The sequence below is a fragment of the Achroia grisella genome, unplaced genomic scaffold (genome assembly GCF_030625045.1).
Source record: "Achroia grisella isolate CSIRO2021 unplaced genomic scaffold, CSIRO_AGI_Agris_v1 utg1174, whole genome shotgun sequence".
In the NCBI taxonomy this organism is placed as follows: Eukaryota; Metazoa; Arthropoda; class Insecta; order Lepidoptera; family Pyralidae; genus Achroia; species Achroia grisella.
The window spans coordinates 1858626-1875449 of record NW_026712590.1 but is presented as its reverse complement, the minus strand read 5'-3'; the positions used below and the strand labels follow the sequence as shown (position 1 = coordinate 1875449).

General features: G+C 32.1%; 1 protein-coding gene across 1 annotated transcript in view; it reads right to left on the bottom strand.

Moving 5' to 3' along the window:
• Nucleotides 1-16792, bottom strand: part of LOC131851432 (catenin delta-2) — a 41792-nt gene extending 25000 nt beyond the window's left edge. The window contains exons 1-2 of the mRNA XM_059201934.1: nucleotides 16417-16792; nucleotides 10505-10667 (exon numbers count right to left, since the gene is read on the bottom strand). Coding sequence (XP_059057917.1) covers nucleotides 10505-10545 — 41 coding nt within the window. The 5' untranslated portion in view covers nucleotides 10546-10667; nucleotides 16417-16792. The remainder of the gene's footprint in view (nucleotides 1-10504; nucleotides 10668-16416) is intronic.
• Between the last annotated feature and the right edge of the window lie 32 nt (nucleotides 16793-16824).

Below are 16824 nucleotides of genomic sequence, written 5' to 3'. Positions count from 1 at the left end.
TCGTGAGTTCAATTCTAGTCAATACCAAAATAAACTGTGACAATTATATTTCTGACTAACATTCCGGTGAAAAACACATATAACAAAACGAAATGTGGGCATGTCAAATGTTCAGTACAACATCAACAGTGGACAATGTCTCTGACTACCACAACTGGGACAAGTCGGACGGTAATTTTTTTGTTACCATATCCTTATCAAGTACCTTCATACCGAAATGTGAGAAATCTAAGCTACTGGCAATTCATATTCTCCAATATTTCTGAATTATTATTTAAAATATGCTGTTATGTCACAACAAAGTGACGATATTCAAAAACTACAATCTTTATCGTAAGCGCTTACGAACGATTACTTAGAAAACGGTCTCACTATGTAACTATTAATCACAATTCATATATCATGGGTTTTTTTTTATTTTAATTTTTGTCAAATTGCATCAAATACAAAAAATAATTCAAATAGTAAATGTACAGTAACTGATACAAAAGGCGGTCTTATCGCTAAGCAATTTCTTTCAGACTACATTTGGAGAGAAAGTAAAGATAAGAACGATATTTTGGACAAAAAGCAATTATGGAATTCTAAAGCAAAATGTATAGGAACTGTAAAAAAATGTAGTATATACGTCAAACTAATTTTATGAATAAATGTTATTTCCTACTAAAGCACTTTATAAATAAATAATACCTATATGTGTGTATGTGTATGCGTCACCCAACTTCTCCTATAGGACAGACTGATTTGGATGAAATATCGTGTATATATTTCAATAGGTTCCTAGATGGTTTGAAAACTGTGTGTGTGTATGTGGCTCTACTTTACCGGGCAGGACGACGTAAGCCGAGTCGACAAATATGTGTACTATTTGCCTATGTGTAAACCTAAATGTTTTTCAAAATTAACAAATAATTCCACACATAGATAATCTTTGGAATGATTACTATTCGCTTGATTCATTTGACTAAGCCAATATTATTGTCGTATATATTCATTGTCGATCAATCGGTGACTAATTCCCAAGACCGCAGCGTCTTAATCATACAAATTAGTTATATTGAACAATGAAGTATTATTATGTAGTATTTGAATACAATTATATTCGTCAAGTTCAATCAAGAGAGGGCCAAGGTCAAGTTCAAGCTGATTTGCCACCTGATACAAAGTGACAAGTGGCGCCTATATACTTGAACACGAGGCAAATTCCAAATTAAGTTGCGATGTGTGTAAGGTGTCATACTTCCGTACCCTGCAATCACTACCATATCTCAACCTTCAAACCAGAAATAGGCCCATCTAAAAATACGTAAAATATACACTGTAATGTATATTAAACTCTTACTGAAAAGGTTTTAGTAATTTTTTTCTGTCCCTAATCAATTATTTATCAATTTTCAAAACAGATACAGTTGTGATACTTGAACGCGGCTATTGATGTGAAATCAAATCGTCAGTGCGCAACAAAGCCAATGAAAAAGTTATTGATCATTATAAACAAAATTACAATTTCAACAACATTTAATCAAACTCAAAATTTATTCATATATCGGTCTTTTATCATAATTTTTTGTTACTATTCCTCCTCCAGTTCAGCTAGCTACTGCAGTTGAGGAGAACTGGGAGTAAACTCAACTTAATAGCGACACATGCCATATGAATGTAGCTGTAGATAATACAGAATCTAATTATAATGGTAATTAAAACGAGTACTATGTTTTAGTGCAGTGCTTACACTAAAACATAGTTAAAAGGCGTGAAGGACAAGTTCAATTAATGCTTTCATTACAGTATTGGCACTTCAATTTAATCGGTTTTACGTCTTCACTTTGATGGAACTTCATTTGAATTAAATAATAGAATTTCTAATTTAAAACAAACTGAAAATGCATATAATGTGATATAATATTCAAATACCGCTATTAAATACCCATAAAGGTGCAGTTTACACCATTGTATTGTATTGTATTAGGCAAGTCGAATAACAAATATTTTAACGCTTTTTCCATCACGATTATACGAAATATAGAAATCTCGTCAATTATTGCCTTCGTCTAGGAACCGGATATGCTAATGTCAAAATCTGACAATGCATATTATCTCTTTTATATTGGAAAAAACTATCACCCACATTCGACGCTAGATGACAAAGTTGCCGACTTGGGAGTTTCCAATATATTTTGCAACCAATATTTTTCAAATAGAAATAAAATTAAACACTGTATTTGGATGATAGAACAGGCATATCTACAATAATTGTAATATCTGCTGTTACAATATATTTTTTAAACTTTTGACATGAATTCAATATAAATACTTATGATGAAGAGATATGATAATTTATAGAATAATCATAAAAAATATATTACAAACTGCTAACACAAAAAAAAATCGTCGTTCTTATTATTATAAATACAAGTAGTATCTGTAATATACAATAAAAACAAATTCAAGACTAACTGTTAACTTTTAAAACGAATGAATTATAAGAATTCGGCGAAACGTGCTTCACCGAACACGATATGAAAAAAAACAAAGAAATGATAATTTCTTTACTTACCTTTTTTTTGTAATAAATTTCCAAAACCTAATGTTAAATCAAATTTGACGAAACTACAGACTATAGTAGTTTCTATATAAAATAATAGGGTCAAAAGACAAATTCTTCTAAAGACAAGGACATGATAAAGCACGTATCTCGACCTTTACAAGATAATGTACACAGTGCGTGCAAACATATGCATGATTACTAAACTGCTTATATTTCATACGATTAATTTCAACTCACAGAGCCCAAGAAAGCAAGGATCTAATTTAAAAATATCCTAACACTTTAGGGTTATCATCCTTTTATTAGGTCTTAGTGATTTATTTATGCAGGATCGTAATCCCAGATCGGTTGGATTTGAACCAAAAATAGTACCACAATACAATAGGTAGACATGATACCGTTTTTAAAAACCCTGTACTGTGTTCGAAACATGCTAGAATCCCACATCTATAATAAATACATTCGAGAGACAATATTGCTCGGATTTTAAATAAAGACAACTGGAACCGAAACCGTTAAAAATTACCTTCTCGTGAAATATTTAGACCTATGATTGGGTAACGTATTCTAACTAGTAATTAACTCGTACATAATTACTGAATTGACCTGAATATTACCTGACATGTAAATACACCTGGCTATCTTTTAGAACGACGGATTGTGTAGAGTAACAAGAAATATCGTAACAACACAAAGCATATACCAAGCAGGAAGTCTAAATGTAACAGCAGTGTAGAATATATATATTAAGATTGTTAATAAGCGATTTATCCTAGTATTAAAACGAATATAAAATAGTCAGTTCCAACGAAATTTAGAATAATTTAATCCAAAAACAACTGAGAAGTGAAGAATACATAGATATACTAATTGAGCGAAGTCGACAAGGAGGAGGAAACACAGTAAAATCTAAAAATAACTAAAAATCAATTGTAGGGTTATGAAACCGCATCACTTCAAAACGGCTGTACTTAAAGTATGAAAGATTTTTTAGAAAAACGTTCTCTAAACTGAACAATTTAGACTCTTTTAGACAAAAATAATATTTAATAAACATTAACAGAATTTACAAATAGCTATTTAGTTGTTCAGTGGTGATACTATAAACAGATTTGGCGTCATTTTTTTTTTTTGCTAATCGGGACAGCTAATTCATGATGGATAAATATAATATATTATAATGAATACATTAATTTACATTAGACATAGTTATTGCAATGGAAATGTAAAAGGTAAAACCATCAAAATATACTAAAACTAAAAGCAACATCATAAAGCTTTGTCAAGTCTCAAAGCATTGCCAGACCGTCGTCAATCATAATCGTGTAACACATATTCTATTTTGTGGGCACCTTGTAGTGCTGATTAGAAGAAGCATGAGAAATGTATACGAATATCACTTTTCAAAGGTATATGTAGGATGTAGGATGGATGAGAATGAAATGTGAGTATGGGGTAAAAAATGCGTTACATGAAATACATGCGTTAGTGGAAGGATACGGCCAAAGTAATGGTGTCAAAAATAGGAAGATAAATAGGGAGATAGGGAAATACACCAAAAAGTGAAGATTATGCTAATGAATTTAAAGTATGTATTAAACATAAATACGTTTAGGTATATCTGTTTGTTGTCTTAAACAGACCTTATTGGAATTCGCCGTGAATATAGATTGTATGACGAGGATAGGTATACGCCCATTGGCATGAGTTATGTAGTAAAAATAAGTGACAAAGCCCGCAGGTCACAGTTAGTAAAATATATTTTGAAGAGTACGTATTAACGAGATAGGTGACTTAAAAATAAAAACAATAACCATAAATGTACAATGTATACTCAAACATTCATAGGATATAAGTCACGTTTAAATTTAAATAGCAAGTGACCGAATCTGAGTGGCACGGTTGATCTCGTTATAAATCACCCCGATGACAAGTTCGCGCTAGGGTTACCAACTATAAAACACAGCCTTGTAGGAAGAAATAAAAAATGTGATAAAATCTCGTACAATAGATCAATTTGACTCGTACATAATATTGACTGATTTACGTATGTCAAAATCTCGTACAAAGGACATTTTCATCATTGTACGAGACAATGCAAATGGATGTAAATGTCCTCGTATCGAAGGACAAAAATGTCGTATTTGTACTAGAATCTCGTTCGCATCCCTAGTTCGCACCAGACATCCAATAATAAAGTCAATTTCGGTGAATATTTTATATTATTTCCTATAGAAAACACCGGTGCTACGAATTGTATACTTTTCTGTCACGTTGATTTAACTACTTACATATGCAGATTTATTAAAAATTTAATAATGGTTTTAAGCGTAAAAGTTACTATCGTGTAATGTAACATTAGTATAAATTACTAGATGTATTAAAAAAAATTAAAACGTTAGTATATGAAATACTTAATTAATTTGTGGAATACTGTAAATATTGTAAATCAAAGGAAATCCTACTATATCTTAAAAAGTTAGCTGGACTAAATTATTATTTCTTTTCTTTAATTTTAGAGTATGCTCAGAATCATTATTTGTCTATCTTGTTTAACGTTACAGTTGCGAAAATAATAAATACATTTATAACAAAACAGAATAGTCTCCGTCTACAATATCGTTCGTATCGTTACTATTAATAAAAAAAATCTTTCAATAAATAAATTACGTGTTCTATCTCTCAATTACACATAATTCTATATTTCCAATATACTGACTACTGACATGTCATTGATAGACATATTTATCTAATCGATAACAACTCAAGTATGATAAAATTATAGCAACGATATCGACATCAACTGCATAATCAAACTCTAAACAAACCTTACTGCAATATACTGTTGCCTAGGCGTATGATAGAATAGTCGTCGATATAAACAATCGTGCTAGTACTCATATAAAATCATATCAAATTATGTTTATTCATTTAAGTCTATATGTTACAGACAGTTATATTCGAATGTAGTTTGAGCTGAAAAGAACTGACAAAAAACTTTGTTCTTATTCTTTGCAAATGATATTAATTTCATATAATTACGACAATACAAGTGAATGTTTAAATTATGGTAAATGCAGTAACCACCAGCATATTTTATTAGATTTATATCAAAAGAAATGTATTTAATTAGCCAGCTATATTCCGAATACACCAGCAGCAACCCGTTGACGATTAAGAAGGAAAAATGGTAGATTACTTAAATAGAAAGATACCTGCACATATACATAATAATAAAGAAAAATATATAATGTACACTTCTGTATTTATAGACTGCTGCGTGCCTATATATTCCTCGAAAAATATTAACCAACACTAAAAGAACCTTTCAATTCTAATCAGTATTTAGTTCCTCAGATTCAGCGCGTCCGACTAAACAAACAAGCTCTTCAACTTTATAACATTAGTATAAATATTATACTACTCCGCATTGTCAGTTTTGCATGGTATCGTGTTTAAATAAAATGAGTATAAATTACATAAAATTACGGTAAACTATTAAAACTTGTTTAAACTGTTGGTAATACTGTGTGTAATATCTATGAGTCTCTGCATAAATCTAACTAGTCTGAAACGCTCAAACTCTTCTGTTTCTCAACATCTTGTCTATCTTTATTCCTTATCATGTTACTAACGTCTACAGTCTACGACTGGACAATAGTAATAATAATACGAAAGAAGTAGAAGATAAAATATATTCTTAATATCGAAGAATTTTACCTAGCAAGACTTTGAACAAAGTCGATTGTGTCATTTTTAAAATAGCTGTGTAATATAAAGGGTAAATTGCAGTAAATGTAAAGGGTAAATTGCAGTAAAGTTATAAAGAATGCAGATATGTCATATTAGTCCTAATTATTAAAACGTATGAGGGGTAACAAGAAAGTCACACATCCAGGGTGCTCTTCATAAAAACTGTTTAAACCTCTCCCTCAGGTGAGACATCAACTTGTTTGCTATTCTAAATGCTTAAAAAATATCTAAATTTTCTTGCAGACATTTGGGCTCGTCGTTAAAATACTGTCGCATTCGAATACGAGATTGAATCTTCGATTTCTTTTTAGATAATAGGTTTGTTTACAATTTATTTGCTCCGAACGACTTTCGGTAGAAATGTGTTTTTTCACAGCAGCTTCTATTAGGTAACGAGTTTATCTAACAATAGACAACCTTGGTGAACAACACATCTGTATGTGGTCTATTCATCGTTGGGCAGGTGTGAAGCGGTTTATGGGTGCTACTTCACGCTTCGATAGATCTCTATATACTGAAATACAACAAATCAGCAAATAGACCAAATCCTATACATTATACAGGAAATGCCACTTTCAAAATAGTTAAAGTAAAAACACATTTCAAAACATCTGAAACCGACGGTAGAGTTCATAGAATCTGAGTAAAGCTCTTTGGGAGATATGAAAGAAGAGAAGTTAGAACACTTGATACGCCTAATTACGCCTAGTCATCAAAAGACACAAAACAGAAGAAAAGAGGGGCAGACTTGACGATGAGCACATCAGAAATAGTAAAATATATTAAAAGTGCCTGAAAGTTCTATGAGTAGTTTCGGTAAACTTTAAAATAGACAGAAATTACTTTTAAAACTAAAACAACTTATTACAGTCCGATCGTTAACGAAATATACGGCCAGCTTAAGTGTTTAGGGAAAACAGCAAAAAGTAACTTTTCACGCCAAAACTTTTATCTGTAGTGAAAGCTACAGAACCATCGATTAATCTGAACAAAACTATTAGATTTCTCATTCTTGATTGCATATAAAATATTTATTTGTGATAATGTATTTCTTAAATATATATCACATATAAATATTTTATCAGATTAGAATGGTATAATTTTTCTTGAGTAGATTCTACAAAAAGAGAAGTAATTTTCAGTCAATTTTGTATGGATTCCCATTAATATTTTTTCTGCTCGTTTGTCTTTGAGAAAATCGTTTCGTATACGAAAAGGAAGAAAATTAAAACTTAATTCAACTAACACTATATTCACTGATATTAAGGCGTACAAAGTCTGCCGGATCAGCTAGTATTTAGTTAAAATATTTTATTTTGTATTATACATAAAACTTGTGTAACAAAACTTGGATTAACAGGAAGCGAGACGATCTGGAAGGAATGTTTACCTGCTTCAACGACTTCTATTTCGAAGTGAATACACCCACGAAATTGACCTGTGCGTCATAAATGTGCAAATTGCTTACATCTCCGTGCCGCGCTCGCGAAAGATGTGGCGATTTTTCCTTGCAAACGTACACCGATACGCGGGCTATTTTTGCAGGGGAAATGTTCTGCGGAACGACTCGGCACGCCCGAACCAATTCAGGTGATCTCAATACGACTCTACGTGCAGACGATATAGAACTCATCTCCACAGTTTTCGATAAATATAAACAAACCAATATCTGGTTTGTGTATGCAGATATGTATTTATATAGAGTCATAACAAGGCACTAATAAAAGTAAAAATTGTTTCTAAAGCATGAAATTAATAATAAAAAGAATTCAATGAATACGGTCCGCACGAGTATCATATCGTTAAATAAATATTATTTTTTAAATTATTTACAGGTAAATCCATTTAATAAAATTATGAATACTGTAATCTGTTACAATGTCAACCTTTCTCAAAATAATTTATTCCATCTGAAAATACTATTCTAAAAGAATAGAACCGGAGAACATCCCTGGTGATATATTAAACCGACACGCCAGTCAAGTCATGAAGAAAACCTATTTGAAATAACTAGCCATTCGTACACATAAAAACGCAGTTGACTTGAGAAACGATTTTTATGAGTGTAGTTCTAAAAAATATAAAAATTCAAACGGTGTGTTGAGTTCTATTGTAGTTGAAGGTGGTATATTTAAAATAGTACACTGCAACTGTAACAATACAATACAGACTAGTTTGTAACTGCTCATTAAAACTTGTCTATTATAGAATAGGCAGGATACCTATGTAACCGCAAGCACTCAGCTGTAGTGTACACCAGTGGTTCTCAACCAATAGTCCGCGGACCACCCCTGGCCTGACGGAGCTAAAACGGTAGGCAAAATATTTAAATTTTTAGAATGTTAATTGGTTTTACACTAAAGTTTTGGTTGCCACGAAAAAGCAAAGTGATCTAAATTACAATATGACACAAGTAGATTAGTTAATTGTACGTTTGTGTTTCTACTACTAATACTAAAAAGGAAAGATTATATTTTCTATACTTGGAAGTAATGGATAAAATAACCCAATTTAAAAATTATTTCTTCAACAGATAGCTTATATTATTAGCGAATAACATAGGCTGTAACCCCGTGGGAAAAGGCTAAAGCTTAAAATTACTTATTAATTAAAATAATTTAAAATTAGAACATTTTACTTTTAAAACTTGTGAATCCGTTGAAACCCCAAAAAACAGTTTTTACAGTCTTTTATGGAACTGGCATAGCAAACGAACTGACAGAAACGTCACTATGTGACGTGTGTGGTATCCCTCATGCGTTGCCATACGAGCAAGATGTCATACTTAGAGGTATAACACCTTACATCTGCGGAATGGCACTGGTGGACCCTATAATTTACAAGCTCCTCGGTAAAAAAACAGATTGAGGATCACTGATGAACAATATATGAACGTGGCTACGGGCGAGGTACGCATTCATATGCTAGTTTGTGACACGAGTTGAATAACGTTCGGCATCCATTCAGATAGGAACTTCTGTCTTAGGCGTGTGCTTCTCATTTCTACACAATTACGTACCATAACTTTACAATGCATGCATACCATTTGACGACCTGGTAGTGGTTTAGCACACCGCTTTGCTTCCGATGGTTGCGCGTTCGATTCCTCGCACAATACAAACATTATGTTCATGAATATGACTGTTTATTTTTATTTTATGCAGATACGCATATCAATACAAGATAGTGATTTTGTTTTATGTACTTACTATGTCTATTGAAAATGATATAATACTTTTTCCATGTAATCAGAATGACAGCTCACCTGTGACAGGTAAGTAGTAGTAGTAACCGTCTAAATAATCGCCTATATCCATGAACAACACTACGGACATCACGTTATCACGTCTTATCCATGTTACCACTTCTGCGTCGCCATTTCAGAGGTAATCCTCTGATATCATGTATTTTTCTCATACTAAAACCGAAACACCGCTTACAAAGCATGCTATTTGGCGGCTGAAAAATGTGAGACTGAGGTACACCCCATGTAGACTTTTTAGTCTACCTCGCTATATGAAATATACAAAAGATATCTAATAAATATGAATTTCGTATAAAACTACAATGTATACCTAACATGTGATTTTTATTGACCGAATTCAAATACCCAGTTGCAGTCCCATACGGACTTGCTTCAGACGACGTATGAATGTGAATTAGGCCGTAAGTATACGAAACCATTTCGTAGGAACTCCTTTTTATACACACATTGTATTTATGGGTTAGCTTTCATACCAACTTTACCTAAGAATAAATTCCTTCGAAATTAAACTTGGGTGTATCTCAATGAGATCCGTGGATGTAATCATAGATTAAAAAACACAAGTATGCCTTGTGACCAATTTAGTACAAAGTCTAAAATTATGATTATAGTTACTGCTGTATACACAAATTAATTATAAAAAAACGTAACTCTAAAATAAACCCTAAAAAGTATTTAGGTACTTTGAGGTTATACCTTAGATGTGTAACGGGTAAATAGCCATTACACGTCTAAGTGCTAACAATAATATAAAGGGCTTATGAGCTTGTAATTTGTAGCTAAGAACCATCACTATCACGTCGGTTTTCAAACAAAAAAAACCGCATCAAAACTGGTGCGTTCGTTTAGGAGCAACGTTGCCGCAAACAGATATTCATACTCGTCAAATTATACCACCCTCTTTTTGGATCTATGGTTAATAATAATAAGAGACTCACCGATACAGTGTTCCGGAATGTATTTTCTTCACGCCGTCCATTTCTGTTGTGTTATGCTTATCATGTCTAATTCACTAATTCCTTAATTGTTCATTAATGTGTTGGCAGGTGTTGTCATTATGAGCTGCTCTTGATAATACTGGTGCACGTCGATTGGGGTCACCTAGAACAAACAATGCACTATGCGATAAGTATAATCTATATAATTCTTGTAATAAAATTGTTATTATTAGTTATTTGTTCGTTTGAATAGTTACAAGAGCCGAAAAAGAGATGGATGGACTGTATGAAATATATTACGGTAAGAAAGGCAGTGAATAACGACATAACTGCGAACATGAATTAGTGGAAGAAATGAATGTAATAAGAAAGAAGCAGACGATGATTAATTATTTGTTAAATAGCCAGTCAGAATATAAATGCGTGTATGTCTATATATTTGTAACTTTACGATTGAAATTCATCCTTCTATTGTCCTCTACAGATGAACTGTGAACGGTATGAAGATGAAGACATATCGGTTCACCCAGCTATCGTGCCGAGTTCAACGCATTTTAATCAAGATCGTTTCCAGAAGGTATCGTGGACGTCAACCTAGTAGGTTCCAGTGTCAGCAATGACTTCACAGTCCCCATTAGTAACCCCTTCACCCCATGAACTGATTGGTAATTGGTACTAAACACTTAATATTACGTACACCTCAGTTATACTAAGTACTAGCAAGAAAACGATAACATTTTATTTTAGACTAGAAGTAAATAATTTTTATTTGCTAAAACATTTAGACAACTGCTTACTAACGTAAGAAATTATCATCTTTTGTCTATTATCAAAATCAATATATCAGGAAAATGAAAGGAGAGGGTAAGTCCATTGCTAACCACCACGCTAGCACGTGCTAAACTTGCCGGACGCTTTGCTAGACTAAACGCAGGGTTGTCACTTGAAAAGATGGAAAGAGCAAAAAATTTTCTGAAGTCACAATTCTAAATATATATATTTCATAAATTGAAATAAAATTGCAAATTATATAAGTCACAAATTAGATGTGACAAGCCCTAGGATAGTAAACAAAATCATGGATTTTTTTAATAGATGATAATGATTTACACTGGCGGGGCACCAGTGGTGAGTGATAAGTTCAAGATGAGATCGGGTCAATTAGGCCATAGTGACAAATTGCCTAAATTGCCTATATACTTTACTCTATAACCTCGGAAATTATACTTAAATCATATTTTAAGTAGGTCAAAATCTAATACAAACTTCCGTGGATCCTCGTACGGTTGGCATCCTTGCCTCTACACGTCCTACGAGTCTGCAACTACTATACGTGCTATAACTTCCCCATTGCATCTTGGATATCGAATTTACGTTAATTTGATGAATTTGCTTTGATTAATATAGTAATAATTAATATAATATAGTAACTCCTGGTTCTTATGTAATAAGGTTAAATGGGCGAAGAAAAGCCACTGATTTGCCAATACATAGAAAAAAGAGAAAAAGTAACTAACGGCTACAATCCACCATGACACAACTGTACGGAGGTTTCCGTGCAGTTCCCTGGAAATCATCTTAGTTAATTTTGAGTGAACTTACCATATTGTGCTATCTGACCTAACTTCATGTTCATCCTATCATTCTCCACTGCTACCTCGGCTCTATATACCAATAGCAAAGACGGGTAAGATATATGAAATGTATGGCACCTCATTATTGTGCCTTAGTACTCAATTTATAGCATAATACACAAACTACTGTTATTTATAATCCTATAGAACTGCCGTCAAGTATCGGCAAAATATATCATATTACTATTTTTTTCAATTAATCACCTTTTTAGTTTCATTTTAAATATGTCTTCGTTTAAATATTATATTCTGTCTAAATATGTGTTCGTCAAAAATAGTAATTCTAAAAATATTGAGACGAATCAACCCCATCTCAGTGAGTCAAAATTCATAGAATACACTACAAGTAGTTCTATATTATTCCGGACAAACATCTCGATACGAGAATGTTATATACATAACGTTATTAAATATTCATTTTATTACTTTTATATGAAATTGGAATAGAAAACAATGTAATATGTGGTTTACAAAACTTTCCCAAACCGTCAATGATAGAATGAAATAGTATTGTTCACATCAAATGTATACACAATTAACAACAAAAACATGGGAAAATTTTAACATTTAAATACACATAAACAATGATACTTTCTCTAGTGTTAAAATAATTTCAAATAATCATTTCATTTCATTGAAAATCTCCCAGATGCATATTACGAGTATATTATTTATCCATACTAATATTACTATACATCTAGAATATGATTTTGTTATAAGCAAAGTAAACTCCGAAATTTATTACTATACGTATTTAAGAAATTCGTCCACTGTTTGAAAAGTACAATGCTGCTGCAACTGCTGCCTTCTTCTGGCAGTATTATTAGTAATGGGGACTGGTGCTTCCACTCTCATCAATGTACCAATAAGGGCGACATCTACATGGTTTCCCATTGAACTGTCAAGATTATGAACTGAATATAATGATATGAACTACCTTCATGTTCGCCCTATCACCCCACGCTTTCTTTTTACTTTACTTAATCCCCCCCCCCCCCATCACCCTAGTACTTCGTAACAATACAAACATCGTATTTAGTATGTGACAGAATTAAAAGAAGCTTATCATATGTTTATGAATGTCTGTTTGTTGGTATAGTATATTTACACAAGTCTTATAAAATGATAAGGCAGTAAATGTGAACAGGTACCTACTAACACATGTACCTATGACGAAAACTTAATAACTAACTGTTGTGTGGAACAGAGTTTACTTCCAATGTTCAGGTTCAATTCCTTGCACAGTACAAACATTTGTATTCATGAGTATGATTGTTTGTAACGCGCTGGATATTTTTTTTTTAGGGTTGGTAATGGAATGGTGCACCCGCCTGCGCTAACGGTTTACGCTGGCGGGGCACCAGTGGAGGATGATAGGATGAGCATGAGGTCAGGTCAGTTAGCCCATCGTGCAAATTCACCAGGAATTTAACACGATGGTTTCCAGGGGAACCGCGTGGAGGTCGACCTGACATGGTACATTGCTAGCAATGGGGTTATCAATCCACATTACTAACAATCCCCTTCCCCCCGCGCTGGATATTTCCTATGTACAGTATGCATGTATTTACAAAACAATGTATATACAAAAAATTGTTTAGTACCATAATGCAAGCATAGCTTGGGACTAGATGGTGCTGTGTGGATTGTGCAGGGTTATTATAATACAGAATGTATTAACACATTGACCACCTTGTCAGTCATGGGTGATTGATACTGGAAAACTCCAATGGGGCTATGTCCGTCACCAGTGACTGACACTGAGTACCTACTTTAACTTGCTATTTCCAAAAATGCATCAAAGTAAATTAAACAATCACATCTGTACATATTTTTTTTTATTATTATTTTATGAAAAAGCCTGTTGGCTGTGAATGTGTTATAAATAGTAAAAATATTAACATGTGAAAGAAGCTTATTGTTTTCAGTGACTGTACACACACATACACAAGTACACACACACAGTTGTAGAGAATAAGTATAATAAAAACCAGTTAAGATTTGTGGTATAAAACTTTTTGTATATTATTTTGCAATGTTCGCAATTTAGGCTACTTTAAGGACTTGGTTGGTAAAGATGTGTATTATGAAAGGGACAATAATAAAATAAAAGAACAAAAAAAATTATATAAAAATTTACAATGATATAAAATGGTACATTAGGCACAATTACCTCACCAAGCAGCTTATATAGCTTTTTATTTTTAGTCCTTATCTTGTTTACAGATTTAAATGATATGTCCATTATTTACAATTAAAAAAAAATAGAAAACTGCTAGTAATGTTTATGCTGTGCTAATAACTGTAGGCCTTCAGGATCTAGTGGTTCAGAACACCACCTTGCTTCCGAGGTGGCATGTTTATTTCCTTGCAGGGCAGAAACATTTGTTTTCAAGGGTATTATTGTTTGTATTGATCTGGGTGTTTTCTATGTATAATATGTACATATTTATGAAATAAATATACCCATGTATTTCTATCAGTTATCTAGTACCCATAACACAAGCTTTAGCTAGGATAACTTAAATCTAGATGGCAGTGTGTGAATTGTCCTTAGATTATTATTATTATGCACAGAAATTATATAAGATGTTGGTGAATCATCAAAACAGTCATAACATAGACATTAAAAATAATATATAAGAAATCTAAAGGGCCCCTAAGTCTACAAGTCAATATCCCCTAAGTAGGAAATTGGTAGTAATACCAGTACTTAGTTCATATTTTTTACAATTTCTCATCATTATTTCTTAAGATATGCTGCATATAAATAAGATTCAAATGACAAATAAAATACTTCCTTTGTAAAAATTGAAGAAACTCTTCAATTTAATATTAACCAATATTAATGTTTTTGTAGAAAAAACTTAAAAGTCAAGGCACTGACAATAAATACTATCTGATTGCACTATTTTGGATTACTGCATGCCTCTTACTTGTTACTGTGAAATTATTTATTTAAATTAACATTTATTCAAAAGAGCAACACACAAGTTTCTTGTTCAATCTTCTTGTGATGAGTCTGCGGTCCAAATGAATGGTGGAATAAAAAATATGACTATGCAAAAGTACTGTTATTGGGTTTATTTGAATAAAGATTATTTCTATTTCTATAAATATTAGTAATGACACATTGTATTCTCATTCAATCGCAAAATGGAGGGTAAATTAACATAAGCATTTTAATTAAAGAATACAATTTTATAGACTGTTAATGTTAGATCCGCAATCTTACAACTATAATTCATAACCCACAGGAATGTATGATAAATATCTTCACATTAAATTTGTTTTATACGTCTGTTCTGCTTTAAGTTGTAGAATATAATAAGATAACAAACAGACGGACTGTCAATTTTCCATTTATAATCTTATTATGTATTTTTCTTGTATACTTTTCATCAAACATGATGAGTATAACAATTCAATATTGCACTAGAACTATGAATATTTTTTTGAATTAATGATCAAGAAACCTAAAAGGTTTCTTGATCATTAATACAAAAAAATACAAAACAGGAGTGAACTCTAACATGATAAAATTTGTGTCCATATAATACACTCCTAGTTCTATTACTATGATATGATGACAGATTGTATACCAAAACACAAGAGCAAATGCTGAATTACATTTTTTTAAATAATGTTACAATATTTAACAATTGCAGTTGCTAAATATGAAATACAGCTTGTATTTTAATAGATATATTTAAAATAAAGTTCCATTATAATGCCATTTTTGTGACTATTTTTGCTAAACTTGCTTATCTGCTATATGAGTAAGCCCCAAAACAGCAAATTATGATGCTTGGTATATTCATATGCCCACACCTCATAAATGAGGAAGTTGCATTATAAATTGTTGTACACTATTCATGAATAGGGCATTCACATGCCAAAACAGCCACTAATACTGTGTAGATTTTAATCTATTTAGCTGAAATCTATGTCACATATGCAAATTTAAATAATATACTTAATTCTATGTCAATAAGTTTCAATTTTAAACTCATCTTTTTGCATTTATTAATAAATTTGAAATTTAAAACAAGCATAAGTTCCAATATAAATAAAAGAGAATTTCCGAAATTTAATTTATGGTATTTGAATCAAGTACCATGTAGTCAATAAGAAATACGACAAATTGAAAATTATTGAATTAAAGTGCGATGTATTATTAACTTACAAGCTATATTGTATTCAGGTAATCCATGTGGTATGTACTTAGAAATTGAATATTCGACACGTAAATAAGACTGTGGAAAACTGAGTACTCACCGAAAATGGCTACAATCTTGCAAAATGCACAGCCTCACAATCACCTCATAACGCTCGTAATTATATGGAGCGTGGGATAGTTTTTTACACTAACAATTTCCCGTACGAATGCACTTTCCAACAGCTTTTACTATTACGGCCCGTATCTGAGTAAGTAGTACAAACAGGCATGAAAAATACTTGTCGACTGACGCAGGGAGCGGTCGGAATGTAATCGGTAGCAATAAAGAGGTAAGTAAGGTTTGCAATTCACACTTATACTCAAATCAAGCACTAAATAATGTTATTTATTTCAATCCCTACATGAATATGGTATCACAAATAGGAAATTATTAATTTGGGCGACAACGAAGCGAATCGTCCCTCCTCCCTTCACCGTAAATCAGTCATAGACAAGATGTTTATACT